This window comes from Poecile atricapillus, chromosome 18 (genome assembly GCF_030490865.1).
Source record: "Poecile atricapillus isolate bPoeAtr1 chromosome 18, bPoeAtr1.hap1, whole genome shotgun sequence".
Taxonomy (NCBI): Eukaryota; Metazoa; Chordata; class Aves; order Passeriformes; family Paridae; genus Poecile; species Poecile atricapillus.
In genome coordinates, this window is record NC_081266.1 from 9,797,131 (window position 1) to 9,813,013 (window position 15,883).

General features: G+C 36.7%; 1 protein-coding gene across 1 annotated transcript in view; it reads right to left on the minus strand.

The window, feature by feature from the left end:
* Nucleotides 1-15,883, minus strand: part of LOC131586093 (1-phosphatidylinositol 4,5-bisphosphate phosphodiesterase zeta-1-like) — a 48,798-nt gene that overhangs the window by 11,236 nt on the left and 21,679 nt on the right. Inside the window, exons 7-10 of the mRNA XM_058852833.1 lie at nucleotides 13,852-14,079; nucleotides 11,868-12,024; nucleotides 9,825-9,941; nucleotides 727-899 (exon numbers count right to left, since the gene is read on the minus strand). Of these exons, the coding sequence (XP_058708816.1) occupies nucleotides 727-899; nucleotides 9,825-9,941; nucleotides 11,868-12,024; nucleotides 13,852-14,079 (675 nt within the window). The remainder of the gene's footprint in view (nucleotides 1-726; nucleotides 900-9,824; nucleotides 9,942-11,867; nucleotides 12,025-13,851; nucleotides 14,080-15,883) is intronic.

Sequence of the window (15,883 nt, forward strand, 5' to 3'; positions counted from 1 at the left end):
CATTGGGAAAAGGGACTTTTCTAATTAGTGAACAATTATAACAAATCTACTTGACCTCAAAATAAAGGCCTTATCTAATCATTTATTTGTAAATGGCATGCATTTCAAGTATTTTTGGGAAGTCAATCACATTATAATTTGGGAGAAGTAGAAATAATTCAAAGACTTATTAATTCATCCCTCCTTTCACCCTTATTTATACCATTTAAGGATTATAAATAGTCTTTTATATATGCATAGAAAGATAATGAGACTTAAAAGAAGCATAAAGCTTCCTATCTTATCTTTAAAAATTTCCATTTGTCAATTAACATTATAATAGTACAGGTGGTATTATTGATAGTGAAAGAAATAACACCCAAAGTGCACATTTGAATTCTGTGTTTTCAGTTCAGCTTCCACATGCACAATTGTCTGGCCCCTTTTTCAGCTACATTATTTATATTTATTTGTACAGCATCCTTAAAAATCATGTATTTTTACAGTCTCCTGGAGGCTCTGAACCCCTACATATTTTTAGCAAGCATAAGTGAAATACAGATGGGAAAGCACCCAAGCAGCAGTTGATACTCTGTGAGAGTTTTACCATCTTGTTGAAAACATTAGTTCCCAACAAACAGGAATAGGAATAAAATGGGGAAAAAAATTAGATAATAATTGCATCTGAAATACATAAAATTTGCTTTCCCATTTTCATGGAACAAAACAACACTTCAGTCATCTTACCCTTATTGACAGAGACATTGGTTTGCTGTATCCTCCCACATTTCGGGGTGTAAATGTGGTATTGCGATCCCTCAAGAATACAGGTTTCAGCACATAGCCACAACCACCATTGTCCAGGAATTTTCCATCTTGCAATTCCATTTGTGTTCCCGGTGTTTGGAAGTTTAAGGCCACTGTAAAATTATATCAGTATTGATTTTAGTGAATTAGATTTGATAACATTTTATAAAAAAAAGTTAAAAAAAATTTCAAATGAGCTTAAGATATCTACATCTTTCAATTCATATGTAGGATCCTGTTATTTCCCTTAAATTAAGTGATACTCAATAACGAATTATTTGTGCACAAAAACAGTACACTCTTTAGAACTGCACCCTCTTTTAAGAACTAATCTATAGATCTTTTTTACATTGCTATACCTCTCTTCCCTTTTCTTTCTAAATTAGACCTTGGAGAATATGAAATAAGAGATCCTTCTCTCTGCAAGAACTGAATTCACATCCTAGTTTCTCTACAGCAGCAAGACCCTGCACTCCAAACCTGCTATCAAAGATCTGGTGCAGAAGTCAAAACCTCAGGATTGTATCTAACCTTAGTTATGGTGCAGAATTCATCACAAAAACATCTCACCCAGAAGATTAAGAAGCTTTAGTTTAGTTAGAATACTCAGTGAAAATACATATAAATTTATAGAACTAGAAGCAATTTTAAAAGTGTTCTTAAATTTATGTGAGCACACACTCTCTTGGAGCTTAATCCTCAAGTACTGGTGATTATTCTAAGAATACACCTGACAGATTTTTTCCTTTCCTTGGCAGTTCAAAACATTTTCAGTTTGCTGCAGCACCAATAATAAAATATCACACTTCTCATCAACAGGATATTGTAATTCATGAGATAAAGCCAACATTGAAATAGACCTGTTTAATGAAATTTCCCCCTATTCCAGTGCAATGGAGCTTCTTGTCACATTCCAAATAGAAAATGCAGAAGTCAAATCAGCAATGAATTATGACATTATGAACCCATGACATGTGTTAAACAGAGAATGATAAGAAGTCATTTACTTAAAAGGATGGTTTGGTAGGAATGAAAAAAGAAGACTTTAAGCAGTTCAAGTGACTCATAATAATTCATAAAGAGGACCTTATTACATTTTCCTGGGAGATAATATGAATGCATTGAATGAACATTTGACATAATGCAAAAATCCTTATTGCAAGTGGAAAACACACAAAATTGTTTTCACTGCAAAAATTACTCATTCCTTCACTGCTTTGATGATCATTTTAAAATATTCTGAAGCAAACAACACAAATAGGAATGAAGCAGCTGGTACAATGGACCTGATATTTATAATATGATATATAAACACATGTTTTTGGTGGGGTTACTTCTGAAGAGCTCTGGTTCTGTAGTCTCAAAACCAATGAATGGGTGGAATACATGAAGTGCTCCCAGAGTGCATCATCTGTTTAATCTGAAAGGAATCCCATCTGTGCTAGCTAAAATTGCTCTGCATCATGAACCAGCATGCAGCAAGTAGGAATAACTGGAAACCTTGTCTAGAAAAACCTCAAACAAAACAAAAAAAGCCTCCAAAACAAAACACAACATGCACTCCTGCTTTGATCTAAGTGTTAATGTAAAGACATGATTTTATGTTAATATACACAGGAATTTTGTTTTACCTTTAACAACAGAAACCAAACTTCAGAGTGTTCATATTGCCCATTGCCCACCATTGCCTTTTTTAAACAGGGTTGGTATTTTCTTGGTATGGTTTTGGCAGCGGTTCAAAATTTTCTCTTTATGACTCAACCCATCATCCAGAAACAGCCCCAAATTTGGTGCTATATGATGCTTGTATATTTTAATGCACTGAATCAAGCTGTGCAGAGGATGCTACAGGAGCTGCAACCCTGTGGCCCCTGGAAGTCTGAACTACAGATAAGCCAGGATCTCTCAGTCCTCAGGTGAGTCCTAGGCCACACTTTCAGGATACGTGGGTTTAAAAGTGCAACTGAAATTAGGCACATCGAACAGTCAGCTTCAAATAGCAGCTTCCACATGATGAACCAAATTACATGATTGCACATAATGAGACTATTGCTAAATTTACCAAGCTTTATAGGCGACTAAGCAGGAAAATCTGATGTAACAACAGCAACAAGCAAACGAGAATACTTTATATTTTATCACATTAGGAAAATTACTTTTGCAACACAAGTGAAGGGCAATGTTATTATGGGTTGATATCTCTAAACATCAGCACTGTGTTTTCACTTAATTTAATTTGACCTTAAGAACAAGTTAAAAAACGCATGGAACAGTAGTTTTAATTTACTTACTGGTTTCTTTGTATTGCAAGTTTTAAGGTGATTAAGCAAATGTGAGATTTTGTGTCATATTCTCTGAGATGCAAACCTCTACTAAAACTGTTTACAGGGCTCATAGCTGCTTGGAGCCTCCCAGGGCACTACTTTATGGTGCATTGATGTACAATTTTTCTTTTTAATCAGGTGCAGTATAGCCCTAACACTTCTTGAGAAATGGCAAGGATCATAAACTAAAAGCTATGCCCAGCAGCTTGGGCTGAGCAATATCTTTCTGCAAACAATCCTGAACTTCTACCCAGTGTTTCATTTTAGCTTTGGTGAATTCAAGAGCAGAACTGTTCAATAATATTCTTTGTACTTTTGTTTTATGAAACAGTATAAATTTAATGCATGTATGAAGAGAGATTTAAACTGACAGTTTATTTTGGAAAGAAACCCAAATGAGCTTGCAATGAAACCATCTGAGCAGTACATACTCTTAATGCATGGTTTTCATGGGGAAGTAAAGGCATCTGAAGTTGAACACGGTGTACATTAAATTTTCTCCTCAGTCCTTTCATTAAGCACCAGAAGAATTTTAATATTGACATCAAAATCAAAGCAGCACAGCAAAACATGGGCTCAGGGAACAACCTGAGCAAAGCAATTCTTCACTGTGATTCCTGCACCTAAAACAGATTTAACTATTCCTAGAACCATGAGGCTAAATCCCCTTCAGATCAGAGTATTGAATACTCAAATCATCTTGCAAAGTACCAAAGCTGCCATGGCAGTCCCAGTAAGCCCCAGGTGTAAATAACTTCATATGGCAAACTGAGGTTAGGAAATAGACTAGCTCCAAAAAATGAGCCAATCCATAATACACAGAAGGATATTATTTTTGACCCCAAACCTCTGTATCACAAGCAGTTAACTGAAGTCAGTTCCACCACTAATTGCAGAACTAAAGACACTCTAAATATTCATACACAGCACCTTCTATAGGTGCCACCATTCAAGACATAATTGATTTGTGGACTAAAAGCAAAAGCTTTGTAAAACCAAAATGAGAATTGTGACTGTGATTTGAAGGCATTGAGGAAAACTGCACATCTTTTGATCCTGCCTCTCATTAATATTCCCAGTGGGACTTTTAAATTGTAATTTTTTATTTTTTGTTCTTTGCTTCCTGGTTCTATCAGCTACATCACAACCATAAGGTTTAATGCATTTTCCCATTTAAATGGGAAGATTTTAAAATAGATAAGGACACATTTGTCACCATTTTTTCTTGAAATGAGTTACTTAATTGCATTTTATGCCATTTAAAAATGCATCTCAAAATGTATCAATTTTACGCCCTTTCAAAAAAACTCATATTCAGAAAGCACTCACAGTGCCAATGTTCCTATCCCCATGGTTTACCTCACTCATTTGAATCTAAAGAGATGTAATAGATCACACTTTTATCAGCCTTCTTGTCTTGCTCTCAGCTCTTTCCAGTTGTCTGTGCTCTTAAAGTGGGCCACTCACAATGAATGCAACGAAAATCTGTGCCTCAGATATCCCAAATCTGAGCTGAATTCCACCCAGCCTGGGAAATGCTATTGCAAACAGGAGCGTATCCTAATGCTCTGGAATGTTGCCATTGGTTATGAGATGATCAATGTGATTGGATTTGAAGCCACTGCTTTCATTCCACACCAGCACTCCAAGCTGGGCACAGACTGTCTAGGCTTTCTTCTCACATGCAGGTCACAGCTGCACTCAATCCATCACTGCCCAAATTTACAGAAATATTTCAGAAGTCCAGGAAAGATGGAGCGAGACTATTTACAGGGGCATAACAGGACAGGGGGGAAGAGCTTCAAAGTGAAAGAGAATAAACCCGTGAAGAGGTGAGACCCCACACAAACTTTATGAGCAAGGACTTTGGTCTACTAGACCAAAAATAAAGAAAAAAAACTCTTTTTTTTCTACCAGAAACAAAATAAAATATATAATGATTGATTTTCCTACAACACAGAGCAAGCTTATATGGACAATATACATTTTGGCATAAAAAGTATCACCTCTCTTCCTGGCAAAAAAAAAAAATCAGTAAAACTGTATTTTTTCTCTTCCCTAACAGACTCCAAATTGTATTAATCTTAATGATAACTTCTGGCTTTATTTTTCACCTGCACATTTTGAAATGGTTGTTTTCACTCTACAGAAGCTTGATTTATGGCTTACAATGTGAGGGATTCTGCCGTAGGAAGAGGGACTGCTCCTCTGAGAGCTGAATAAATGCATAACTGCATGACATAACATCCTTAAAATGTGCAGTCAGTCTTTTTTGTATGGTCTTTGGGCCAGTTTAATACTGTGGCTCTAAAGACACTGTCATTAGAAATGTGAAGAATCCAGTCACACAGTTCATAACTGCTGACATTGCTCCTACTTCATTACAAGTGGTCCTACTGGAAAAGAGATGTCAGGTGATTAAGAGTCCTCCATTGTCCAAGTAAATCTGCAAAGGGTTTAAGTAGAGATCCTCTCTTGTGAGATTCTCATGGGAAAAGTACCTAAAGCATTTCTGATAAATTATCAGATCTGAAAATCTAAATTGATTTTTGCTGTCTAATTAATGTGTCAGTCTGAAAGTCACACTTCAGTGTAAGTCTGAGTATTTTTGGTTGTCATTTGACCAATTTTACACCTGAAATGTTTCCAAAATAATTTTTAAAATTTACTTAACTTGTGATTCTTGGCAGAAAAGTGAATATTATCAGCTTCCCTCTCCTGTTTTAGTCTGGAGTCACTGACAAGTTTTAGAACAAGATCAGCAACTACTTCAGAAACAATTGTGTTCCTGCAATTTTTTCCCATCTTCCTTTAAAATTTATTAGACTTCACATAAATTATTTACTATTCTATTGGTTGTCTGCAGTGAAGACAGCTGGAAAAACTGATAAAATGGAATTTCAGTGTTTCTTTGCTTTACAGTGAAATTCCAGTATCTATGACACACACCAAAAACTGCCTAAAAAGAAGCAGAATAGCCCAAGAGCTTTTTCATAAACCTGGCAGTAGAAGCATTTCTGCAGAAGAGACATAAAACCTTCATTCAAAACCACTCCCAGCATTTGGAGCCATTCCAAAGGAAAGTTGAGTGCATTTGGAGAGCTTCAGATGTTGAATCATATTATCCCACCTATCTTGCAGGTGTCTACACCTGAATTAGCAGTACCACTTCACTCTTTGTGAAGACTAAATCAGTGAAATTCAAGGGAAAACATTAAAAAAAAAATTAGTCCTCTAGGTTTCACTTCCTAAGGAGGCATTTCTGGACTATTAAAACCAGTAGAAGAGAGCAATAATATAGTTATTGACACAGAACCCAAGCAGGGTCGGGTTTGAGTCATTTTAATTTCCACAGGTGAGGCATACCAAGATCAAAATTAGTTGGTTTCTTTTCCCTTGGTTGCTTCAGAGGTTAAAATCAGAACTAGTTAGAGAGCTCCTTATCACTCCTCTTTTCATGCATCATTTTTTACCATATTTTGTCATATTATTGCACACAAGACTGAACCACAAAACAGATGTGACAAAATTGCCAAGCTGCATTTCAGTGTCACAGTCCAAAATAAAACCTACAGAAAGTAAAAAACCCATCATACAAGTACAACTTTCACAGCAGCATATAAATTTATGCACACCCCAAAAAGCACATATGAGATATTCTGAAATAAAATTCTCTACCTACAACACCATGGTTTTCTCCTGTAAGTTATGGCATGTTTTGGTCATTCCTGCAGAGTGCTTTGGTACATGTAGAACATTTCCAAATGCCACATTCAAAAGGTTATTTAAGTCTTTTTTTATGATTTTCACCAAGGCTTTCTTTCATTTTGGATTTTTGTTGTTTTTTTCAGTCTATATAAAACAACTGATATCAGTTTATTTAAATAAATGTCCTGAATTTTATTTCCCTGCATAAATCTTTCCATTTCATTTTATTTCCTAAATAAAAAGGAGACATGGATACATCAAACCAGTTCTTTCCAGTGCCTCACTGCAGTTGTATGCAGGAGGCATACTAATTTTCACAGACTATGAAAAGTGAGGGTTTTTCTCCATAAGACCTCTTTTTTCCCAAAACCTCCTGTTCTTATGAGTCTCAATTTTCAGAGAATGGACAGGGAGTACACAGTGATATCCAAAAGCTATTTTGTGGAAACTCTGTACTTTTTACTGAGCTTTTTAACTTGCCTTCCTCTGGAAATTAGGTTTACACAATTACATGTCTTGTCCTCAGCCCCAAAAAGTCTTGAGCCTGTTGGACCATTTCATCCTGCTTTAGCTGAGTGCCAGGCTGCTCCAAGTTAATATGTTCCAAGCAATTCAGAGAAAATTGCTGGCAAGGTACAGAAGAAAGCACTGTTTTGAGTCAATCACTAAGGGAAGTGAAGGAGTAACTCAGTTCTCATAATTACAAGATGCAGAGGCCTGGAAGGCAGTGTTATGTGTAGGTTTGAACAAAACCTAATATATTTTCTTTGCCCAGCCAGAAAGGTTATGGATGTTAAAGGAATGTAAGCTTGCAGGTGTGGGGAGGAGAAGGGAGTTAAGAAGGGGAATAGGTGGCAAAGAGAAATCCAAGAGTCCTTTGAAGAGTTTCAGGGAATTGCAAAAGGGATCTAGAGGATTCACTTCTGTGCATGGGGTGTAAAGCACAAAGGCAGGCAGACAGGAGGGGTGTGTGAATTATACAGACATGGGACAGATATAAAAATCAAAAGTCTGTGTTAAATCAGTGAAAGGACATCAGCAGAAGATTCACTGAGATACCCTCACTTTGGGAGTTGCATTGTGAAGAGCTGCTATATTTCTGCCAAACAGCTATCTAAAGCAGATTAGGGAATAAATAGATCTAACATAGCTTGGAAATAATGTATGTGGAGAATTGTTTTTAATCAGCCTATTCCCATGTGAAAAATAGAGGGGTTTTTAAGTGAAGATGCAAATGAAGTGACCAAGAGGGCAAATCTAACCACTTCCTGCAGATTTTTAATTCTTCCAGGAAGGGGCCCAAACCCCCTATGCACCAAAAGTCATATGTTTTGCATATAAATGGTTAGACTGACTTCTCATTAAGGCACACTCTGAGTAAACAGCCAGTGTAGTAATTTTGAAAGATTTTGGCGCTGTCTGTGATCTAACAAATGGTTATCCTTTGCAGAGATAAGTGTGGAGATTCACAGGCTAGAAAGAAAACTAGTAAATTGCAGTATGATAAGACTGGGAGATTAATTCAATTTTAAATTAAGGACCTCTGGCGAGTGCTTTCTCTAAGAATGAAACAAACTTCCTAGTTTTTAATGGCAATGTATAGTTTAGATAGCAATGATAGCACACAGGGAGGGCAGCACCCCAGGTAAATAATCCAGACATGGCACTAAGTGTGGATGAACCACAAGGACACAACATAATCAAACCAATTTCACACAGTATGGTGATGAGAAGATACTTGGATAGTCCAGCACAAGTCCAAATCTGTACTGCAAATAAGCATTTATGAGGACATAGAAGCAAGTCAAATTTATACTAAATAGTAATTTTTGTACTCCTTATGTAGTTATGTAAAATAACAGTCAGGATGGAGAAAGTAACTTGTCACAGAAGATATATGGAGAGCTGAGAAAGGAAACAAGTGGAAAAGGAAGCCTGGAACAAGGGTGACATAAGCTCCAGGGCCCTACAGACAGAATGAAATCTGTGCCTGTCCTTGGATGAGTGTGTATTTCAACATAACAAGGTGAATCCACACCTCTCACCTCTCAAAACCGAGAGCCTAAGGCAAAGTGCCCTGCTCACCCCACAGTCTCCCTCAGGTGGCCTTGGCAAAGACTCAAAGACAGAATATATACCTGGGTACAAAAACTATTCTGCTCTACTTTACCTAGGGCTGAAGAAAATTTAGCAGGCAAACATAGAAATATGTTCTGGAACTGAGAATCTTTTAAACTGAAGAATAAACACGTGAAGGTAAAATTGTCTCTAAAGCCATTAAAAAGGACAAAATGCTTACAGGTGAGAGGTTTTCCAAAGCCTGCTGGGTACAGAAGTCATGCCATGCTTATTTTGAAAAAATTCAAATAAATAACTTTCAATGAAGAAGCAGAAGTTAGCACTTTTTTTTGTTGCCCAGGAAACGAATATGTTTTGTACTGGAAATTAAAATTCTACATGTATGTTCATCTGAATAAAGACTGGAGACTCCCAGCAGCTCCCAGCTGTCTCTGGATGTTGTGCTGACCAGGAATGTTTGAGTGCTGCCTTGTGTAGCATATCCTGTTCTGGGAATTTTTGGCACTACTATCAATTGTTGTGCTCACATCTGCACCTAAGCAAGTCACAGAGTGCCACTGAAAACCCACAGACCCTTCAGAAGAAACTTGCATTGCTGAGTAACGGAAACTTAAAAATGCTGAGCTTGTTATTAGTGATTTTCTTAATATCCAATTCAAAGAGGTAGTTTAAAGAGATTAATAAAATAGAATAAATGGAATATCTGGCATAGGAAACAGCTATTTAACACAAAGTGATATTTACAATTACTAGTGAGAAAAAACTGGTGGAATATGTGGGTTGAAGGAAAATTTTATACAACAAAAATTAAAATAATGCCACTGGGGGAAAATTACGTAACCTACATAACACCAGAATACTATAGGAAGCAAGAAACTCCTTTATCTGTAAAGCCTAGAATGCAATAGTTTCTGCAAGGATACATACCCATCTGACACCCTACATTCCAGAACTCCTGAGGATTATAATTTGACGAGCTCATTCTTGTTCCCTTGGGGTAAATTCTTGTAATAAATCTTGTAGTATGTGAAATAAACTCTTTAGCTGATAAACAGAAGGATAAAATCTTGGTAAGAAAACCTTTGTTATTAAAGAAATCCTATTTGAACAAATAATAAAAATACAGTAATTTGATCCAGCAATATTTTTACACAATATTATGCCAATTTATTCTATTTTAACATCATTTTATTTTGAAATATATTCATTTGTTCATTTAATAATTAATTTTTAAACCTTAATATTTTGTGTGTATTTGAATCTGACAGTATTCCTGTATAAAGAAATATATATTCCTTTGTAAGAAGTTCATTATCCAAAAACCATCCCTTCCCTGAAATATTCTGTTTCTTCACCTTTTTGCAGGGTAACCTTATGATTTCTACACTAAAGCCTACTGTATTCTCATGGGAAACTGAGACACAGGAAACTGCACAAAAGTTTCCCCCTTCTATAATAGCTCAAAATGAAAAAAAAAGGAAAAAAAATCATCTTTAGATGATCTTGGCTTGTTTGTTGTTTGGAGGTTTAAATAAAATGGCTAAATAATATTAGGACCAGGGAAGAGCACGTTTTCAAAAGCCACTGAAATTCTTGTTATATAAGCCTCAGAAGATAACTATCATGTACATTGTTTTTCCTTCTGCTGGCAGTGTTCCCTCCTTTCTCATATGTAAGCATTGACTGCAGGGATGTGGGAAACTTCAGATGACTTCTATCTGCACGATTCCTTTTTAGTGATTAAACAAAAATCTACATTTCCAGGGTCATCTCTCTGATCTCCATTTTCCTCTCACCTCATTTTTTGTTTGTTTAGCGGTTTTGTTTGGTAGAGTTTGGTTTGCTTTGTTGTTTGGGGGTGGTTTTATTGAGGGGGAGGAGAGGTTCTAGAGCTACTTTTCTATCTCCTAGAGTGCTGGAGGAACCAGAGAGAGGACTCAGTGGCTGGAAAATCCTACTTTGTGACACTGTTCAGCATCATTCACCTCGCCAGCTGTTGCCCTGAAAACTAAAACCTGATAATGTTTTCATAGCTTTAGTTACTTTCCCATGGAAGTTCTATAAACAGAAGTTGTTTATCACATTCCTTCTAAGAAACATCTTTTGATGGACGTTTCACACGACCAGTGTGCTTGGGAAGGTGTAACTTAATTATCCAATTCCTGGTCATTGTTGAGAATCTATAAATACTGGGGTCAGAAAATAAAGTTCCTTCTTTCCTGTTCTACCACTGGAAAGTGTTCATGTGAATCATTTTGTGTCCTTTAGCAACAGCCAGCCACTGAATCACCTCCACAAAGTGAGTGGGCATGTGGCAGCCTTCATTGTCATTGTCACTGTCATGCTCGGTGATCTCTGCTTTTAACGCTCCCTCGGGGCTCTCTGCAGGCAGCTGGAGCTCAAACAGCAGAGGCTGCACCAAATGGAGCTGCTCCAGCCCAGAATGGTTTGGATAATTCAGTTTGGCTGGGATGGAAGGTCTGCTCCAGTGGAGCAAGCTGCCTGCTCTGGGGTTTATCCATCCCATTAATGAGGACTCTCTTATCTGCACTTGTCACCAAAGCCAGGCGACTGCCGAGCCAACTCCGCTCAGTTCTCAGCCCAGACATGGGGGTGGGGAGGGAGGTGGTGAAATTTATTCCACGCTTTTTCAAGTGCTGACTGCAATTCCTAAATTACTTGATGCAGAAAACAATGAATCGAAAGGCAGACGTACATTTTTTAGACTGTGTTAATATTTGTTCTTATAAAAATACACGGAATTAAAGCAAAGTTGAATTTCAGTTTTCCTCCCAAAGCCAACAGAAATAAAAATATTATGCAAAGTACATATCTAAAACAGTGTTATACAAAGAACCAAATAAAATCAGACAGCAGGTGTTTCATAAAATTTTAACCCTTCAATGCCTAAGCAGTGAAGCAATCATAGCACCAATGTAACTTTTAACTGATTGACTCAAAAGAAATTACCTGAAGATCTTAAAAGTTTTCGTGCTGCACTCTCTCCAATTGAATTATTTTCATAACACTGCTGATGCTGCAGGGAATGCTCAAAGCTCACAAACTTCTGAGATTTGGTATAAACCACGAGGTCTGACAATGCAAGGGCAATCTTTCCCTTTCTCACCTAAACATCATCAGATGAATAATGGAATAAAAAAGTCACAATGATGAGTATTTCATTATTATTAATATTAATAATTCAGAGAAACAATCATTTTGGATGCATAAAGCATGAAAAAATATGTCACAGTTAATGAATCTAATAAATATGACCTTTAATAGTGAGATCTGATCTGCTGAGAGAAAACTGAGGTTATTGTGCCCACGTTTATCACAGCAATCATAGGGTGAGTGGAGAGATCCTTCCTAGCAGAATGTTCTTCTCAATAGCTTTACAGTTTTCCTGCTCCTAAGAGTGGTTTGCAAATAATATAATTTTTCATGGCTTTTAATGTTGCTCCTTAAAAATATACCTCCAACTTTCTATTCATAAATATATAAAGTACTAGAAAAGACCAACAGAATAAACTCATCTATAAAATGTAGAATAACAGGAAAATATTACATTGCGCCAAGAAAATTAATCAAAGGCCTATTCCTTTAAGCATTGCCCTGAAGTTAGGAAAACTCTTTTCTTCTTGATTAAGGTTGAAAGTTCTCTCACCAAAATCTTCATTTAGTCTTGCTCAATTACCAAAATAAGCCAAAGTGACTGAAATTTTACCAGGATCTTCTCTCTTACAGAGAAGCACTGTGTGACCACTTCATTTTCCTCAGCATAACTTCTGAGCTAATTGGGGGCTCAGAGCACTGCTGATCTCAGATCAGAGAGCTGCTGATGCTAATCATGTTTACATTCCATTAAAGCTTTTGAAGGCAAATTCTCATCCCACAAAATAATAGAGATTACCTGCTCATGGCTCTTAAACTATGCAACGTTCAAGTGCATTAATTATTCTGGGGCTATGTCCCATGAGGACACCAGGAGTCTACTGCCATGGAAATCCTGAAAAATACAACTCTGGAGGCAGGCAAAGCCAGCAGCATCACTGGGGTATCTTGGCTGTGGATTCAAATGCTCTCCCACCCTCCCATAAAGCAATACAGTGGGACATCAAGGCAAATATTCCAACAGAGTGGGACCCTGGAAACCACTTTCTCTTCTGCCTGGGAAACATGAGCAGATCCTTTTTGTTGCTGCTGTTTAAGAGTCTGTGGAATTCATTCTAGTCCGTTACATGGTCCTACAAATATTCTTGAAACCTATTGTCTAGAGAGCTGGTCCTTCCTGGTCAGAGTCCATCCTTCCTCAGAATTTTTCCTTACTATTTCTCCATGTCAGTTGGAATGAGAAAGAAGAAAAAAACTTTCAAATCATATAAAAAAAAAGAGACACTGCTTCTCAGCGAGAGTGCTGGGCTCTGAGGAGCACTGCTGGTTTAGCCACATTCAGGCAATCAGAGCATGATGTGCAAGAGTGACTGGGTACACCAGGTGCTGCCTGACATCCTAAAAAAGCTGAACAAGGCAGTTTCAACCTTGATGAAGCAACAGATTTTCCGTGGTAGAGAGTTATAGTTGGTTAAAAAAACTAAGTTCAATTTGACTTTCAAACACCAAATTTTTACACTTTTTTCAGAAATAAAGTTAAGTCTCTGCATGATAAATCTAAAAACACCTCTTCAGCTCCAGGTGCTGAAAAATGTTCCAGCACAACCAGGAATGTGCACCTAATTTAATGCAAAAAAATCCAGAACTGAAGAAAATAGGAGACTTTATCTATCTTAAAAATAGACTGGAAGACCTGGGGAAGAAATGGTTAACTCTGCCTGTTGTCATCAGGTACTGCTGTAAGTGTTCTCTATACATAGTTCCAGGAGAGCCATGGCACCAACAAAACACATCTTAAATCTACTGTGTGTTCTCTATATTCAATTGCAGCAAAAGTTACCTTTGGTTTTTTTTGAGGTGGGGGTGAAAGTCTATGATCTCTTCTTCTTCTGGTGGGACTCCTTGATGGCTGAAGAGGTAACGTGTCATGTGCGTCGTCATCCTCAGACTCAGATTCAGAGTCACTCAGTTCCTCTGTCTCACCACCATATTCAGCATCCATCCTGAGCAGACCTTCCTCAATTGTTCCAACTTTTTTATTTTTTATCAGAACTTTGAATTTTAATGCCTATAGAAAAGAGGTTGAACAATAGTAACTAGAATTACTTAGGTTTTCATCTCTTGGTGTTATTTAACCAATCTTCAAAGTTGTTTATTAAATATAATGATGTGAGGTTGCAAAATGAATTAAAATAGAGTGAGGCAGAAGCCAAAGCCAAAGAAACCAAACAGAATCTGGGGATCAATGTACACAACAGAATGAGCCTATCTAACACCATGACAGGAAAAAAGGCTCTCTTCCACAGGAACCCAGATGCTGAAACTATGAAAAGATAAAAGTAGAAAGCTAAGTAAGAGCCAAAAGTGATAGCCAGGCAAGACATAGAAGGTATATTTTTTTACTTATTTTTTTACTTCTATTTTAAGCCTAAATGTACTTCTATGTGTATATACACACTTAAAGATGTGTCTGCTATTCATTTGGAATGTTTTCATCTATCACTAAGCCTGCAGGAAATTTGTTATTTGATTAATGCCTTTGTGCATATCTCTCTGGTGTACCAAATGAAAACTTTTGTTTATAACTTGTGTTATTTTACAGTAGAACCTTATGCTGGTCTTACCTGGCCAGGGAAACAAAAGTTTGGTGATTTTGCCTAAGCAGTTTCTCTATTTTTAAATAGACGTGTATCAACCTCCATAATATGTAATGTAGAGGGAGAAAAACATCATTGAATTATATTGATTCTAACAGCATGGCTTTCATCTATGGAACAGAATCCTATGAGTATATATTTCACTTCAATTTACAAAACTATATTAATAGTAAAGCTTCTATTATGCAGCAGTACATCTGTACACAGGAGCTGTCAGGGAGTAACAGGACTTACTGTCACTCTTGAATAAAGTGATCCACAAAAATGTTCTTTGAATTTCCTATGCTCTAGTGGAAAGGAAGATTACACTACTGGGAGTGTGGCGGGAAGAGGGAACAAAAAAATTCACAATAAATGAAAGGTAACTGAAATGCTGTGTTTTAAGGTATCCACGAAGTAAATATGAAAGGTATGGATAACAGAAATATATAAAGCCAAAGTTTTTTAGTAGAAACCAGAGCCATAGGCAAGGATAGAGACATTCCATTTATTTCCATTGCAAGCTCCATTGCTCATAATCCCCCTATCGCTTCAGATCTCGTGTTGGTAGTTTGCCAGGGTGCCAGTGGAATGAGACATCCTATGCCCAATATCTATCAATGCCGTGCTGCTGGAAGGTTTGATTAGTCTCTCTGCACTGGTGACTCAGGATAAGGATGCCCTTTAACATTGCCTTCATTTCTTATTAATGCACTCTTTTTTTTATTTTTCTCTGGTATTTTTAGAAGAGTTTTAATATGATTAATGCTACTCATGTTTTTTAAGAGTTCTGAATTTTGCTTTGCATGTTCACATTTCCCAGTATCTAAAAGCAATTCTATCCACTTTTGATCTTGTATTTTGTTATTCATGGGAAGACTTCATTCTACAAATAAAAAAAAATAAAATAAAATAAAAAAAGACCTGGTATACAAGGGAAGAAAAAACTATCTATGGTTACATTACTGCCTCCTATATGCAAACATAACTTTAAGTAAAAAAAGACAATAGTGTGTGTGTGTAATGATATAAAAATGGGTCATGATGTCAATCAGTCTCTAAAATTCTGTTTGCGAGCTGTTAGCAAAAACATAAACATCCTGAGGTAGGAGAAGTTTTTTAAGGTTTGCTTTGTTTTCTACAAAGGTAACATTCTAAAATCATGGTTCTTTTCAGAAACAGTTACAAAAATACTCCAGAGAATTTGCTATTTTTTGGCCAGAAGCAAATGACAAT